The sequence below is a fragment of the Peromyscus eremicus genome, chromosome 6 (genome assembly GCF_949786415.1).
Source record: "Peromyscus eremicus chromosome 6, PerEre_H2_v1, whole genome shotgun sequence".
Classification (NCBI taxonomy): domain Eukaryota; kingdom Metazoa; phylum Chordata; class Mammalia; order Rodentia; family Cricetidae; genus Peromyscus; species Peromyscus eremicus.
In genome coordinates, this window is record NC_081421.1 from 48,825,208 (window position 1) to 48,842,612 (window position 17,405).

A 17,405-nucleotide genomic window follows, 5' to 3' on the forward strand; every position below is an offset into this window, starting at 1 on the left:
ATGGATCTCAGCTGAACTAGTGCTCAAAATCCTAAAAGCTTAACAGGCTCTAGTTCCTGGTCCTCATGCCTTATATACCTTTTTGCTTCCTGTCATCACTTCCTGGGATTAAGGGCATGTGTCACCATGCCTGGCTGTTTCCGGTGTGGCTTTGAACTCACAGAGATCCAATGGATCTCTGCCTCCCAAGTGATAGGATTAAAGGTGTGTGTGCCACCATTTTCTGGCCTCTCTATGTTTGTCTAGTGGCTGTTCTGTTCTCTGACCCCAGATAACTTTATTAGGGTGCAAAATATATTGAGGGACACAATATCACCACATATCACTATACCTTAAAAACCTATAATACAAGGCTAGAGAAATGGCTAAGTGGTTGAGAACACTGGCTATCCTTCAAGGCTGTCCTTCTTGAGGACCCAGGTTCAATTCCCAACACCTACATGGCAGCTCACAAATGCCTGTACCTCTAGTTCTAGGGGAATCTCATATCAATGCACATAAAATTAAACAACAACAAAAATCAACTATATTACACACACACACACACACACACACACACACACACACACACACACACTAAACTAAAAGTCTTCATTGATACTGACAATACTTCCTCTAAGAGCCAAAGACAGTCTACCAAAAACATCTACACCAGGCATGAGAAGCTCCCTTTTGAGTTGTTAGCCTTATTAAAGGCATATTGGACAGAGCAAAAGTTGTCAGATTTAAGTTTACACTGTGTGTTGAACAGGCATGAGAAATAAATAACAAAAAGCCACACAAAATTAACAGGGTTGCAGGGTGATGAATTATAGATATTAGTCAGAGTTTATCGAACTGTGGATGAAAATTATATCCCAATGAAGCTCATAAGCAACACACATATATTTAACTCACATGTAAGAGTAATTGATTAGAACAGTGGTGGAAACATGAAATTCTATTTCCTAAATGATAATTACAGTTTCAAGTCCTACTCCACATCTCTTTAATATAGGCTAATGCATGGAGTTTAATAGAAAGAAAAGAGCTCAGATCTCCTGACAGAATGGGTGTCAACATTTCAAAGAACCACAGCCGCCTTTTCATTTCTTAAAACCACATTTTGGGACTGTGCAGAAGTACAGGCTATCACATGTCTCCACCTTGGGGCTTCTAACATTTTGAAATAATAAGTGTTTGTTTGGGGAAGTCTCCTAGGCATTATATCATGCTTGTTACCTGCTGTCACCACACCAAAATGGACACAGTGTCCAGTGTCCTCTAAAACCAGCTGGATGGTACATGAGGCAAATTGTCCCTCCTTGAGAGGTTTAGAATTAAAGCATGTCTAACCTAACACTTGGCCCCTTTATTCTGCTGAAGTTCACTTAAGATTACAGTTGTTTTCAATTCATCTGGAAACATTCATGATATATTTTTCCTTTGCCCATCTACAACTATGGACTCAGAGGAAAATGATCTTACCAATTAAATGTATTGTATGGTTATTCCACTTTGTAAGGTTATTTTATCTTTTTATGATTTGTTCTATAGTTTCACATTATAATTAATAAGTCAGCCAATGTTTATTTCCCAGGAAAACACACTCATCAGAGAAATACTTAACTAGGGTTAAACTATCCCATTAAGTGTCAAAGAGTCTCATGTTCGATCTGATGCTATGTCTGATGTTTAATGTCTCATAAATAAGACATTAAACATCTCCTATTAACACTGTTCAATGTGAATAGAGGAAGTATAAATTTCTTGATTTTATTATGAAAATATGAACTGCTTTAAAAAATACAGACATCAGTGTTGTGAAGGACTGTTTCTCTTTAATAATTTATAAGTTGTAGAATTGCAAGAAAAATGAAAAACATATGCAAATAATTCATTGCAGACATAGCCTTTGGAGGGAGAACAGAATGAGACCAAAGTAACTCTAACACAGCTATTAAACAAGTCCTTCTTTCTTTGAGCAAAAATTTGGACTCATATTGAGACACCAGAAAATATAGAATAACTGGCACATATGGAAAAATAAAATTATATTACGAGGTTTCATTAAGCAACTAAACAAATATTTATTGTAATATATATCTTTTAGTACTTTGATGAATAGCCATAGAAACTGACAACTTTTTCAAGAAGCTAATTTATATATATCTTATAATGAATGACCATATATGGACAAGCCCATTACTTCTGTGAGAGTTACAGATGTCTGGAGCAACTGCTCTTGAAAGTGAAAAGAGGCTAGGTGAAGCAGTGTGTTTAGTCTGGACCTTTCAGTAAACAGAACCTGTGTTGTTGAGGTGTTGGGAGACTGCCAGATCACAGCCATAGAGAACAGTGCACTTTCACATTTTAGGCATTCTTAAAATACATGTCGTACAAGCAGCTGAATTCTGTGGGTGAATACACATGGTAAGGAGAATGAAGAACGTGGAAGTCTCTTAAGGCCGAGCAGGAGGGTTTTCATTTTACAAAGAATATATATGAGGCAATAGTGATTGGCATAATTACTAGTAACGGATACTGCAGAATGGGGCACAGCACCGTGGAATGTGAGGAAGTCTAAATTGAGGATAAATATGAGAACTAGAAGTGGGCAAGATGACCCAGGATATAAGGGCTTTGCAGCCAAGCTTGATGATCTCAATTCCATCCCCATGACTCACATGCTGGAAGGAGAGAACTGACTCCTGTAAATTGTTCTGAAAACTCCACAAATGCATACATGGACAAACACACATACACACACACACACACACACACACACACACTCATACTCACAGTCTAAATAAATAAGAATGTAATAAAAAGGAAAAACCAGAAATTAATGCTATTATCAATATTCTCTTAAAGTTTCATTAATGGTATTAACAAATCCATCTGGTTACGACTGATACAGGTACTCATTTCAAAAATATATTGTTATTCCTAATTTTACTATTCATATTAATGCACTCAGTTATTTGGATCTATACATTTCATAACTAAGGTTTTATTTTTACACATTAATACACGTTCAAAAATTTATTCCAGAGCCATGTATGACAGAACACCCCCTGTAAGCCAGCATTTTTGAGATTTAGAAAGAAGGATTTTGAAGTGAAGTTATATAACTTGAGTTATATATGTAAAACTTGTCTTTAAAAAAAAAGGAAAGGTGGATTCCAAGACATTATGCATGCTTCTTGGTTTATGATGGAGTAATCTTCTGATAAATATATTGCAATCAGGGAATACTGAAAATAGACTTAAAGAAAACAGTGTAGCTTAGCAAGGTAGAGCACCAGGAGTGTTGGCTGCTTGCTTTGCTATGCAGTGTGTGGGCTGGAGTTGTGTTCTCACTGCCAGCGATGTCCAGCATCCTCAGGGACTATCAGAGAAAGATAAAGATCCAAAGTATAACCTCTAGCGAACAATATCAACTCCGAAATATCCTACTGAAGAAAAAGCCTCAGTGGAACCATTAGTAATTAGGGAACTGCCTGTATTTTCTTAAAGACTCCAGGCAACATCACAAAGACAAATGAAACCTAGCCACACAACTTTTCCAGTAGAAAAACAATTTAGGTAAACATGAGGGACCTCAAAAGTCAAGTGAAGCAGGTTACCTAAAAGGTCTGATAGACTTCTTAGAGGAAAACAGCAAAATGCTTAGTGTTGTGAGTTTTGAGAACAAAGGGGTAGGGAAACTACCTCATCTTCTTGTCCCATTCATATTCCTAACAGGGACAAGTTTACTGTTTAGGTGGAAGCACTACCAGTGTCCATATATACCCCAAAAGGTTGGGATGTTGGGGATCTCCAGCTTGGGGGCCCATTTCCCCGCCCCCACAGTTCTTCCTCCTCACACTCCAGACCCGACCCCCTCTAAAAGGCTGCAAGCAGCAGCACCTCCCCTCAGAAAGCCCTGCAAGGGTCATCTCCTACCCTGGAGGCTGCTCAAGACTAGGCCTATAGACTACTAGGGACCTGGCTGCCATATTTGCCATGTGATTCCTCCCCTGCATTCCCAAGGGTCACCCTGAAGTTGCTTTGCTCTCTTTATTAAACCTGGATTTATCAATCAGTTTGACTGGGTTACTACATCAGTGGCGGCAGTGATGGGTACCCAATAACTGGGGATTCGAAACTTATCATTTACTGCTGTATCAGATGTCACTGTCCCAGGCTTTAGACAATAGGAAGACATATTCTTCCTCTTTCTTAAACCTGGTAACCTCAATAAACAACAATCGTGTGGGTTGAAAAGTTATTTTCATTGTTGTAATTCTGATACCAGCATTTATTTCCAAACTTTAGTTAACATCATTAAAGTATTTTGCAACACTTTGGAAATGAAATCAGAAAATAGTTTAGAGAAAAATTCTCTGGTAATTTTTCTTAAGCACTGAGAAACAAAGAGCTGAAATTCACCACATAATGAGACACAAAGGCAGCTTAGATACAAAGAGAAAATAGTGGAAATGTTTCTATGCTTTTAATGACGTCTTCAGTAGAGGTCAAGCAAAGCTAAGCAAAACAAAACCAGGTAACAACTACAGAAATCAGCACTTACCCATATTTTGCAAAATTTGCCCAAAATTTTATCATGGATCGACTCAAAATTTCCTCAGCTCTAGTATAATTAGCTCTTCTTTCCAGTGGTAAGCCAAAGACAAGCTCGATTTCATAGCCATGCATAACGCCCATCCATTCAGGCCAAGGAGTTTTGGAAGATCGGTGTTCGAGATAGTAGAAAAAGGCATTATTTTCAAGGTCTGAAAATGTCTTGGCAAACTCCAACGCGGGACATATGATGTTGTAATCTCCAATTACATCATCCAAGGCCTCACGGTAGACTTCCGGTGTCTGGTCACCTAACCAGTCCACATAGTAGAAAAGGATTGCTTCTTTTCCCAAGCTACTCACTCCTGGGAAATACATACTTAAACCTTCTTGAAACTCCCTCCGAGTGATGAGACTGTCATTGTCTTTGCTGAAACCAGGAGCACCATACACTAGAAAAGATGTCCCTTCATCTTTGTTAACACCTACTAAGATCTGAGTTTTTTTCACTTGTCCGAGTTGAAGTAGTGTGTGGGGCATGTCAGTGAGAAAATCACCATCCACCGTTGGACCGAAATTTATCGATAAGAGGGAATCAGAGGGGAGAACGAACCTTTGGTTCAGAAGAATGTCCTCAGGGTCTTTATTTTGAAGGCATTTAATCATCTCTGTCTCATTCTCCTTTGAGCAGCCAGCAAATTCAGCTAAGGCCAAAGTTCGGTTTCTGGCTTCCTCTGGAGGCTTTACTGCCCAGGGGGCGTTAGAAGATCCACTTTCCAGAATGGCTCTGGTAAACAGAGGGTAGCTTTGGGGACAAAGCAAATGTAAGCTCACAGATGCTGATCCTGCACTTTCACCAAAAAGCGTTACACTCTTAGGATTCCCTCCAAAGGCAGCTATGTTTCTTTGGACCCACTGAAGTGCCAACTGTTGATCAAATAAGCCCATGTTCCCTGGAGCCTCAGAATTTCCAGGTAAAGCTAGAAATCCTAGGGCACCTAGCCTATAGTTCATTGAAACGACAATAACTCTTTCAACCCGAGCTAGAAACTTCCCATCATAAACAGGTAGAGAGGAAGTCCCAGTCTGAAAGCCACCACCATAAACCCATACCATGACAGTGGCATTTTTCGGTTTAGGTACTGGAACCCAAACGTTCAGATACAAGCAGTCTTCACTGAGGTTCGTGTTCGGATTCCACATTTCCGACCCCTGGAAACCTGGGAAGGTTTGATCTATGATCTGATAACAAGAACTAGCATATTTGGTGGCATTATGGATGCCAGGCCACTTGTTTAAGGGTTGTGGCTTTTTGAATCTTAGCTTTCCAAGAGGAGGCTGTGCGTAGGGGATTCCGAGAAAAGCAGTCACCGTGCCGCCGAGAACAGGAAGGCTCAGCCCCCGGACTCTTCCGGTCTTGGTTGTGACTATGAAGTCTTCTTCAGTGTATGAATTCCCAAAAAGTATGCCAAGAAGTAGAAAGGACAGGAGGAAGTGGGTCTGTGTGATGGTGGTGCGCTGGGTCTGCATGTTGATTCCTAAGAGAAAAGTAAGCAAAAAGCTTTAACAGCCTTGTAGACGCTGTGTTATTGTCCAATGATGATAACTCACTAAAATACCGTAGTTCCTATTTACCCTAAACGTATAAGACCTGATGAATATGTTACCAACCCAAGGATATGGATAAGTACTAAGAAGAAAGTAGATTTCTCTCCACTTAAAAGAGAAAAACATATGAAGGAAAATATATATAATCTTGCCTTTAAAATACCATTGTTAAAAATCTGAGAAGTTTCAGCACTGTATAAAGGTAGTTTGTCCCAGGTACATATGTTATCATTCACTACACATAGCCATATCAAATATGGAATAGCTAGGGGTGGACATGCCAGGAGTAATTTCTACATGAGTAGAGGAGAAAATACAAGAGGTTTTGGAATAGCATGTCTGGATAACAGATCACAAAACTCTGAAGTCAGTTAAGAACATAGAAAATCATCTACTGTCTTCCTTTGTTCCATGGTTCTTCTCATAGTTCGCCCTTTTTAAAAAGAAAATGCTTCCTCTATACATCTTAGTTTATTCTCAAAAGGGAATTGAGACAATTTATTTGTGGAATGGTAAGTAAAAAATTAAGTTATTGCAATTTAGCTATAAATAGTAACACTAAGAAGCCAGCTTTCTTTCTGGCTATTAAAATACAGGTTGTTGAATGGTGCTACCTGTAGGTTTCAGGGACGTTCTCTGAAATTTATTTAATAAAGATCAGGCTATTCTGCTTGAATCACAATCTCCTTGGTGGGAGACCCAGCTGATATTTATGTGGGAAATGATATTGGCTTAGAAGGAATTTTTACAAGACTAACAACAATTAATTTGTAAACTGATTAAAGCACACGTAAATAGTGAAACATGTTGGTTAGCAGAGTCATGGATACTCATGTTTTTTATAGTGTAGAAATTCATTGAAATCAGAGGACCGATGCTGAGAAATTACTGGGATAAGCAGAAGAGGCTAGAGTAAATTGTAAACTACAACATGAAATGTATTTAATATTATAGTATAGATAATATTTATTTAAGGCCACATGAGTCATCATAGTTTTATTAAAATTTTTAACATAAACATGAGTTTCTTTGAAATAAAACTTTCCAAACTCCATGTGATAAAAAGGAAAATAAAATATAATGTAAATGTCATTTAAAAAGAATCAATGCCTCTTTATATAGTTGTAGAAACACAATTAAAATATTCATTAACAAGCACTGGCTTCTGTCCACATAACAATGGCCAGGACTAACACATGCACAGTCCTTCTGTTACTTTTTCTAATGCTCTAATTTTAAATCCAACCTCCCTGCTCAGGAAGTTAATCCTATCATCACCAACCATTTGCTATGGCTTTCTGTGTGTATAATCAAGTTTATTTTGGTAGGCCATGAGAAAGAAACAGATGTGAGAGCTATGTTCCCCGACCTTGAAGAATATTTTTTTAATTTACTTTTATTTATTGTAATTGTGGGATGTGACACAGGTGTCACAGTATAATTTGAAGATCAGAGGATAACTCAGAATTTCTTTTTTTTTTCCTACCCACCAAGCCATCTTCCCACACTTTATACCTAAAAGATGCTAATTTTAAAACAATATCATTTACCCATGCTCACAGGAAATCTAGTGATCAATTCCCAACAAATATGTAAATAAATCATACCATAATGACATTTGTTTTGAACCCAATACTTAATGCTTACATCTCTGCATAATTTTATCAATATCTGTGTCTATCCAAAATAGCCTTATTTTACGTAAATAAGTCTATGTTTAAGTTGATTGCTATGGTAGTAAGTTCAGGTTTTAAAATCAAGTCATTTGTTTTTCTTATTTTTTAATATCCTCTGTTTTGATACAATTGAGCATGGGCTAAGATCCATTAAATGTATTACTAAAACATATTCTTGTATGTTTCATGGGATGTTTAAGTATTGTATTCACCGTGAGTGTAATTTGTAGGTATGATAACCAAACTACATGGAATAATAATATAAAATGTCTGAGAATCTGACAGTTACTAAGGCAATTTTATATTTTGAACAGGAGGTATGGATTATTTACTGTTCCTCATAGCTTTTTGTACTTTTTTTCCTGTTAACCACAAAGCCCTTTCTCTTAAATAAACAGAAAAGAAAAAGGCATATGGAATTTCTTTTTCTGTTTTTGAAAATCAGCTTTGTCAAGAGAAAATGACAAGCCCCCAGACCTGTCTGCTCTGAGCACATTTCAGCAAGCTCACCTATGACCCCTGGCTGCTTGTCTTTGGGTGTGCAGAGTAGTGCAGGCTCCTTCTCTGTGCACTGAAAAGATGACTTGTGCTGTTTTCTTGGCTTTGTTTAAATATTCTTATAAAAAATAAATTGAATATTAAAATTTTCAATTTCTAGTAATTTTTGATAACTTAAAACTTTTGTTTAGAGCCTGGGGAGGTGCTTCAGTAGGTAAAGGGTTTTCTGAGCAATCAGAACTTGTGTTCAGATTCCCCCAACACCTACATAAAAAAATAAAAATAAATAAAAATAAAACCCAGATGTGGCGGTGCCCCTCTGTGATTTCAGTACAGTCCAGGAGGAGATCCCAGGGGCTTGGTGGCCGGACTATCAAGCTGAAGCTGGGAGACTTGGTTCTGTGAGAGACCCTTTCCAAAAGGAAAGTGGAAAGTGATTAAAGAAGACACTCAACAGCAACCTCTGGCCTCCACAGACCATGTGTGCACACTTGTGCACACACAAACACACTATACATGAACACATACAGATGAACATGTGCACAACTGTACTTACACACAAACATTTCTTCAACAGTTTCTTGTAAGGTCAATATAACTACCTCCATTAACAACTATGATAATTTTATAATGTTCCAGATCAGCTACTATCACACTGAAAAAGATGCAGTGTTTCCACATTAGCTATATTTATATAGCTTTTTCCTTTTGTGATTTAATATCCATTTTCCTCCAATGGATCTTAACTTTCCAGAGCACTGTTTATACGAATTAGAAAGACATTCTCAGTAATGATACCTATGAGCTTTTCTTGTATATAATGTGAAGTATAACATTAGAAACAGCCACCATAAGCGTACGTTTATGTAAGGATGACAATTCAGTTCTTTCTCTCATGTTACCTGCTGAGAAGTTAGACTCTATATTAATAAATCTGCAGTGCTAAATGAAAAGATGCTGAATGCTTCCACATTCAGTACTGTCTACATGTGTTACATTTAAATCAACATTGTTCTATTATTTACACAATCTAACATTTTTTTCCTTGGTACTCTGCACTTCTCTGTTAAAGACATGTTTTAATGTGTATTTATCACATACTCAAACAATCTAATCAGAAATAAAAAGAAATGTCAAAATTAATTCATTAGCTTGTTTTTAATTATATTTTAAAATTCTATAAAATTGCCTCTCTCATATTGTGGTGCAACTGACAACTGCTAAAAAAAAAATAAAAGTTTAAATTCAGGGGAACATGCTTATCATAAAAAATGAGGCAAACTTTCACACTGAATACAGCTATCTTAACGTAGATAAGCTCATTCCTTGAAATAGTAGTTAATATTTCCAAGCGATTAGGAGATTTTTACTCATAAGACCAAAGTAAATAGGTGTTAGAAGTGGAAAAAAAAAAAAAAAACCTTTCAGGATAACGATTTCAAGTTTAACAAATGCTACTTGATATTAAATTTTACCACTAACATTTTACAAATTCTAAACTTTTTAAAACCTTAACTTTTAAAATAAAAAGGTCATAGCACCTCTTAAAAAAAAAAAAAAAAAAAAAAAAAAAAAAAAAAAAAAAAAAAAAAAAAACCTTCCTCCATCAGTTACTGGATGAAGGCTCTATGATGACAGTTAGGGTATTCACCCATCTGACTACTTAGGTAGGCCAGCTCAAGCACCCTTTCCACTATTGCTAATAGTTTAAGCTGGAGTCATCCTTATAGATTCTGGGGAACTTCCCTAGCATCACGTTTCTCCCTATGCCCGTGATGTCTCCCTCTATCAAGATAACTCTTTCATTCTCTCCCAGAGCCTTCATTCAGTAACTGATGGAAGAAGATGCAGAGATCCACAGCCAAGCACCAGGCCAAACTCCAGGAGTCCAGTGGAAGACAGGGAAGAGGGATTCTATGAGCAATGAGTATCAGGATCATGACAGGGAAACCTACAGACGAACCAAGCTAGTAGGAACTCATAAACTTTAGACCAACAGCTGTGGAGCCTGCATGGGACTGGACTAGGCCCTCTGCATAAACAAGACAGTTCTGTAGCTTGGTGTGTTTAAAGGTCCCCCAGGCAGTAGGATCATGATCCATCCCTGGTGCATGAGCTGGCTTTTTGGAGCCCATTACCTATGGTGGGACACCTTGCAGTCTTGATGAAGGGGGAAGGTCTTGGACCTGCCTCAATTCAATGTATCAGCCTTTGCTGAGTCCCCATGGGAGGCCTTACATTTTCCAAGGAGGGAATGGGGGGTTGGCTTGAGGGGGGAAGGCTGGTGGGGGAGTAGGAGGAGAAATGAGAGGGGGATCTGTGGTTGGTATGTAAAATGAATTAAAAAAAATCCTTAGTAAAGAAAAAATAAAAACAATCTTTAAAAAAATAAAAACCTTTTAATTCAAATTTGAAATCTCAATTCCCCAGACAATTTTATGAGAAAATAAATAATGTCATTATACTTTAAGATGTGGACCTGTTAAAATGACAAATATAAAAAAAAACCTATTTATTACCATTTATTTGTAAAAATGATTTGCTTGTCAAATGTTTAAAGTAATGGACCAGCCTGGAAATATGTAAAACAAAAAAAGTTTAAAAGCTCTCAATAGTGTTCTCTAGGTATCATGCTCCTGTTTTAAAAATATTTCTAAAATATGTGGATCTTATTTTGAAATGGTGATTCTTAAAATGTGTTGGGAAAGTGCTATCTAGATAGTACTAGAAGGACTATGATCAGCTTTGAAATTCTGTTTGACCAAAATAGCTCTGTCTCTATACCAACTCAAAAACTGTTTTGTTTCAGGCTAAGTGAAGAGGGTATTGAGGAAATCTATTCATAAATGGACCATATCCTGGTCTTCCACAGAGCTTTGAATGTCTGCTAAGACATCCAAGTAGACAGAAGATGGCAGATGAGTTCTGTAAACTCAAGATACATCCCAGCAGACAGAAGATGGCAGATGAGTTCTGCAAACTCAAGATCTATTCCTGATCAAAGTCACAATGCATATTCACAAGATTATATTAGTAAACTCAATATTAAATTATTAGATTTTTTGGGTTTTCTTTGGCAGTTGCATTCTCTCTGCTTTCTGTCATTTTACTTACATTTCTTTACTGTCTGTGGCTGTGATGGCCTAAAGACATGAACTGTGAAGAGGCACTTGGCTCTCTCCATCTCACTCTCATACTGTCAAAACAATGGAAACCAGAGAAATGGAAATTTTCCCAGGAAATGCAAGCTATAAGAAGAAAAGTACATTCTTGAAAGAGGTTCCATACAATTCCAACAACTTGTGGGACCACCTTGCAGAATGGGACTCAAGCCTAGACAAGGATGTAGGACCACACCTTAACCAGGACTGCTTGGATGGGCACAGTCTTGGGTCACTGTTGAAACTTGAATCTCACTTGAGGGCTGCAAAGATGGACGGTGGGAGGGAAAGCTTTGTCCCTTTTCCTGATGTGGTCACACGGAATATAGCTTCCTTTTCTCCCTTCCACTATTAGTTTAGCTCCTTAAATTGACTTAATAAGGGACCTGTGTGGCCAAACCTGCTTAAGGCAAAGGCTGTGGCCTCCAAATTTGATAACAAAACAGTCAGTCGATTTCTGTAAGAATAAGCAGACTTTGAAAAATATCAAAACAAAGATAATGATGAAATGTAAACTACATTATCACTAGTGACCAAGTAATGAATCAAAGCAAAAGTAAATTTATAGAGAAGAATAGGTTCATAGACCCTATAAGATCTTCTTCACTTATCTTTAGTAAAAATGTAATAAGAAATAGGTTTCAGATTTCTTCTTAAAATTAAAGATGCAGGATATTATATATCAACCAACAACACAGAAATAAGAGAATAAATGTCTTTTAAAATCTCTAAACATTATATTTGTCATCTTAAAGTTATGGCATTTTGCCTAAAAAAAACTCCAGAGTTATGTTTCAAATCATCAAATTATGTGTTAAAAGCCTGCTAACTTCAAACAATATGATTTTATCAAAATGATTTATAGTCGTATTTATCATAAATATTCTATAGTCTATATTAAGGAAAAATTGTGCCTGCTAATTGGAATACATTCTTCAAATATAGAGAACCTGCTTATGAAAAAAATGTATAGCCTGCCCATAGGAATCTGATAAAATGATTTTGTTTGTACTTCAATTTTCTTTTGATCTCATAAATTTTATAGTCAATGACTCAACAGAATCTGATTTCAGAAAAATAATGACATGTTTCCAAGAATCTAGGATGAGCCAAAACTCTATTTGTTTAGTATTCCTATAAAAATAAAATAATGGTAGCATAAGATATTTTAGTCCAGATTAAACACTCAAAAGTGGTCAATAATGGCAGAGGAGTTATTTGTAGATCAAATTAGGAAATAGATTTTCTTGGACATAAAAGGAACTTTTGCTTTCCGCTTGCCAAATGATGTTGTGAAAGTTTCAGGGGAAAAACGCTGAGTGATAAAAGTGCCCTGTTAAGTAATAAAAGAAAATTAATCCATGTCATTGCAAAAGAGATGACATTGGGAAAAAGTCAAGATTGCCCAAACAGTACTTTTGTTGTTAAGAAGAAGTTGATTAACCCTGCACTAAAGGGTAACCATAGCCTAAAATAAGTCTCCTTAGAGAGATAATAAACAATAAGAAAGAGACTCCACAGGTGCTATGTCTCTTCACTCAAAGTTGAACAAATTCAGCATATCCTCGGCAATGAAAGGAAATGAATTTGTGGTTCTGGAATAATAGAAAGCTCTGATGCAGTTCCTCCTAGCCTGTCTCCTCTGTCCCACTTGCTAGCCAGGGACTATTCCCAATGGAGCACCATAAGGGCTCCGCAAACAGTGAAGAAATACCCTTCCTTTCTCCGACCGATCTTCACGGGAACCTTCTCATTAGGGGTGTAAATTCTGCTCAACTCACCCGAATCACTGCAGAAAAGGATGACGAAGTTTGCAAAGTGGCAGTCATACAATACTTCGGGGAAAGGCGGGATGCAGCAGCCGCCCCGCCTGTGAATTGCACAGCTCTGACATTTCAGTCAACTCTTACTGACAAAGCTCGCGAGAGCTGGCAGCAGCAACTTGATCTGGCGCTGGCCCGGCTTCCTTGGCTGACATCTGTTCAGAGGCTAATGGCATGAACGCAGTGGTGACCACGCCTTCGGAGAGTGCTGGGGGGTCTTCCTCTACCATCACAGAGAGGCTTCCTGCAGAGAAGAAAGGGCAGGGAGGCAGGCGTCTGTGTAATAGAAACTGAGCGAGTTACTTGACACCAGTAGGAATTTAAAGTTTTGTGTTTTGCTTTGTTTTCTTTTGTCCATTTAAGAGTTTTACAGCAGTAAACATTGTACACACTGTTCTAAAGAAATGTCACTGAAAGCGGGTGTACCTTTGATCTCTGAAAAATCATGTGGTGATAAAGCCGCATAAAAAGGAAAATGGGAAATAAAATAAGCCATCTAGATATAAACTATGAAAATCAAAGGATTGTTTACCCCTGACTATCCCGCCTTGTACCCTGCACTTCAACATTTGTTTAAGCCCTACAGAATGCACAGTTCCGGACAAGTTCTCCAAAGTCCCTGCTCTTAATATATGTGAGGGAAAGTCACGGTTTATAACACATTTGAAGAGTCAAAGTTCTTCAGCAAATAGTTAAAAAAACATCTCCAGTCAGGCACTGAGAGCGGCTGTGAACATACATTTTTATGTTTCAAGCTTATCATACTTTACATTTGTATTTTGCAAAACAATAAGAAAAAAAACCCTTCAAGGAACACTTTAATGGCTGATTCTCCATACAGTTGCACTTTTAAGTTTTTGTAAATGTCAGCTTTCAATTTTAAATCTCTCAGCTAAGGGCTCACTACAAATTAAACAGAGTAACTGGGTCTGTAGAAAAGCACACTTTTGTCATTAACGGTTGTTGACATTTCAAACATGAACATACAAGAACTGGGACTTTGATTCTGGCCAATGTTGATCTGTGTGACTCAAATTTACATATAATATATCAACCTAATGAGCATGAGTTTAACATGATTATTCAGATTTTTAGGCCATGAAATTTGATCTTTAAAATCTCAAAATCTTGCTATGCTGCTAGTCCTAAGAACCTTTGGAGTTAGAATTTCAAATAAAATATTTTCAATATCATTTTATATCAAATGCTTCTCAAATAACAAACATTTTTATTAGCTGAGATTATCTTTTCTCTGGAAGGTGTTACTTAGGCAATATTGATTACATGCAAACATTACAATCACCAGTTCAAAACATATAATAATACTATGACTTTTGTAACCATGGGACAAAGTCTTAAAAAGAAGTACATTATTCCTTTCTTTAAATGCTGTTACACACATATAAGTATATACATACCTATTTCTAAATACATAAGTACAGTCTGCTTAGTCTGTATAATGTTACTTGTATGTATATTTTCAGGGTTGACCATTTGATAGTGTTGTATAACCAACTGATGTGCTCTTCCTGGGACAGATATTTCTCCCATTCGCAGCAATTCTTTGTTGTCCTTGTTTCTTTGTGTAGGGTTGAAGCCTCATGGACTTTCCTTCATCCACTTTAGCACATATAATCCTGTTCTTGTTCAGATCTTATTTAGGCAGTCATGTTGGTGAGGTTTTATGGGAGCAGCTTCTGAAATCACTAGGAGATGCAGTCTCACACCTAACTCCCTCATCCTCTGACTCTTACAATCTTCCCACTCCCTCTTCTGTAATGATCCCTGAGCTTGGGTTTAGAGTGTTTTGTAGATACAGCCTTTGGGAATGGGCTCTACAAATCTACCTCTTAATTGGTTTTGGGTATGAATTTGAAAAAGAAAAAGGAGGGTTATGTGGGTGGATTGGAGGACTGAAAAGGAAGGGAGAATGAGGTAATTATATCTCTAACAATAAGAAAAAAATTTAAAAGTATACGGTCAATTTACAATGTTTTGAAAGTTATGGTAGCTATATTTAAAGCAGTCCTTTGGGTAGCCCACTGAATAATCCACTAGTTTAGAACGTATCATTTCTTAAGATTACATTTATTTTTATTTGATGTATGTGTATGAATGTTTTGCCTACATGTGTATGCGTATATCTTGTCCTCACAGGCCAGAAGTTGTTGAATTCCCTCGAACTTCAGTTACAGCTTGTTACAGGAATTGAAGGGATACTGAGAAACAAGAGCCACAAGAGTTACTAACTGCTCAACCATCTGTCTAGCCTTGGAATGTGTGATTTTTTTTTTAAAAAAAAAACCCAAATGTCAATACTTCTTCCAACACAACTTTACTGCACTGTTTTCTGTAGTAGCATAAAGTTAGAATTAAGCTCAAGCCCTGATCTTACTGAGTGAATTTATCTCACGATTTTTGCATCCTGTCATGTCTACTCCATATTGTATGTTTTATACAATGTAAATATCTTTTATACAATATGTACACTCCATATATATTTTTCAAAACAGTGATAAAATAAAAAAATCACTTACTAGAAGATTGTAATGTATGTTTAAACTGGCAAGCTACATTAGGTGATTATGAAACTGCTCTTTTTCCTCTGTTAAGCATTTTTCCTTCAGTGAAACACTTGGGCTCCAGAACCACTGGTTCATCTGTGTCTTGGTTTCTCAGCTATGCTACTTGGCTATGCGCTACCTTAGTTCACCCTTAAAGCATTTGTTCTTCCTGTGTTATTGATCTTTGCTTCGTGGCTTGACACACAACAGGTGCTTTGTTGCTGTGCTGTTATCTTTTTTCTCATGCTTCTAGTGAGATGATGTCAATCATGTGTCATGAGCTTGTTGATTCAGGTGGCCAAGTCTCATGCTGTGACCTCACAGCCTTGTATGTTGTCAATACGACTGCCAAGTGTTTTGTGCTAGTTATAAGTGGTTCTGATGGAGTACCCCAGAACTCTTGACTTCTCATTGTTAATGCTTAGGTTAGTCCTGTCAGCTGCCCTCAGTGAACACATTGAGGTAGGCAGTCATAGCACCTTTCAGGTTTAAGGTATTATCGTCATTCAGTTACTGCTGGGTTCATTGTTTCCTTAGCAGTAGCACCGAAAACTTGACAGTGTGTGAATCATTTCGTTGATTAGGAAATGTCATGTACAAAAGTGTTTTGATCTTTACCTTTTATTGATATATTTTGTTGTTCTGTATTTTTAATTACAAGCAATTAGTTCTCTTCATAGCATGTTATGAACCCTTTTTTTTGCTTTTTCTCTCTCTCCCTTTTTTCTTATTCTTCCTTTATCCCTTAGCACCAACAGCCTCATTTCTGCCTTCATGTTATGTGTGACACTTTACTTTCTCCCCTTCTGTTTCTTTTTAACAAGAATAATGTATTTTATGATCAAAGTATTCATTACTAAAAAAAACTCTTAAAGATTTTTGTATTTCACATATCACAGTGCAAGAAAAAATCACCTTCACACTATATAGTTGCATAAGAGTGGTCAAATAGTTTGTGGTAAATTTTCCCACCTCTTGTTCACTTAACAATATTAACAATCTATTGAAATATTTCAATGATTAAATGGTACATTATCTCATGGATGTGCTTAACTATTTTTACCTCTGTAATGATGATAGCAATATGAAGGAATAAGTAGTATTTCCGGGCCAGGATGGAGCTCAGTAATAGAACCCTCACACGGCATGAATAAGGCTTTAGGTTTGAACTTCAACACTGCAAGTCATAAAGGAAAGTAAGTTTTATTTTCAAATACTTTTCTACATGCCATGAATATCCTAATTAATTTAAAACTCATAATAATAAGGAAATAAAGAAAGTAACAATCATCTTTAACTAAGAACTGTCATTAATCTTATTCTCTAGTTGAGGTAAGTATGCCATAAGGGTTTATACGACCTGCCTGAAATCACAAAATATCAATGTTGTTTTCTAATATGCAAGGTGTCAATAACTATAATAGAAAATTATGTATATGGATATTTCATTATATTCAGTATATATGTTTGTTTCTTATCTTTTTGTTTTTTGTTGGTTAATTTTGTTATTTGACAATTTCATACATATGT

At 36.8% G+C, this 17,405-nt stretch overlaps 1 protein-coding gene across 1 annotated transcript in view; it reads right to left on the reverse strand.

Moving 5' to 3' along the window:
• The window catches only part of Bche (butyrylcholinesterase), a 68,293-nt gene extending 54,806 nt beyond the window's left edge, over positions 1-13,487 (reverse strand). The window contains exons 1-2 of the mRNA XM_059265483.1: positions 13,270-13,487; positions 4,556-6,083 (exon numbers count right to left, since the gene is read on the reverse strand). Of these exons, the coding sequence (XP_059121466.1) occupies positions 4,556-6,075 (1,520 nt within the window). The 5' untranslated portion in view covers positions 6,076-6,083; positions 13,270-13,487. The remainder of the gene's footprint in view (positions 1-4,555; positions 6,084-13,269) is intronic.
• Between the last annotated feature and the right edge of the window lie 3,918 nt (positions 13,488-17,405).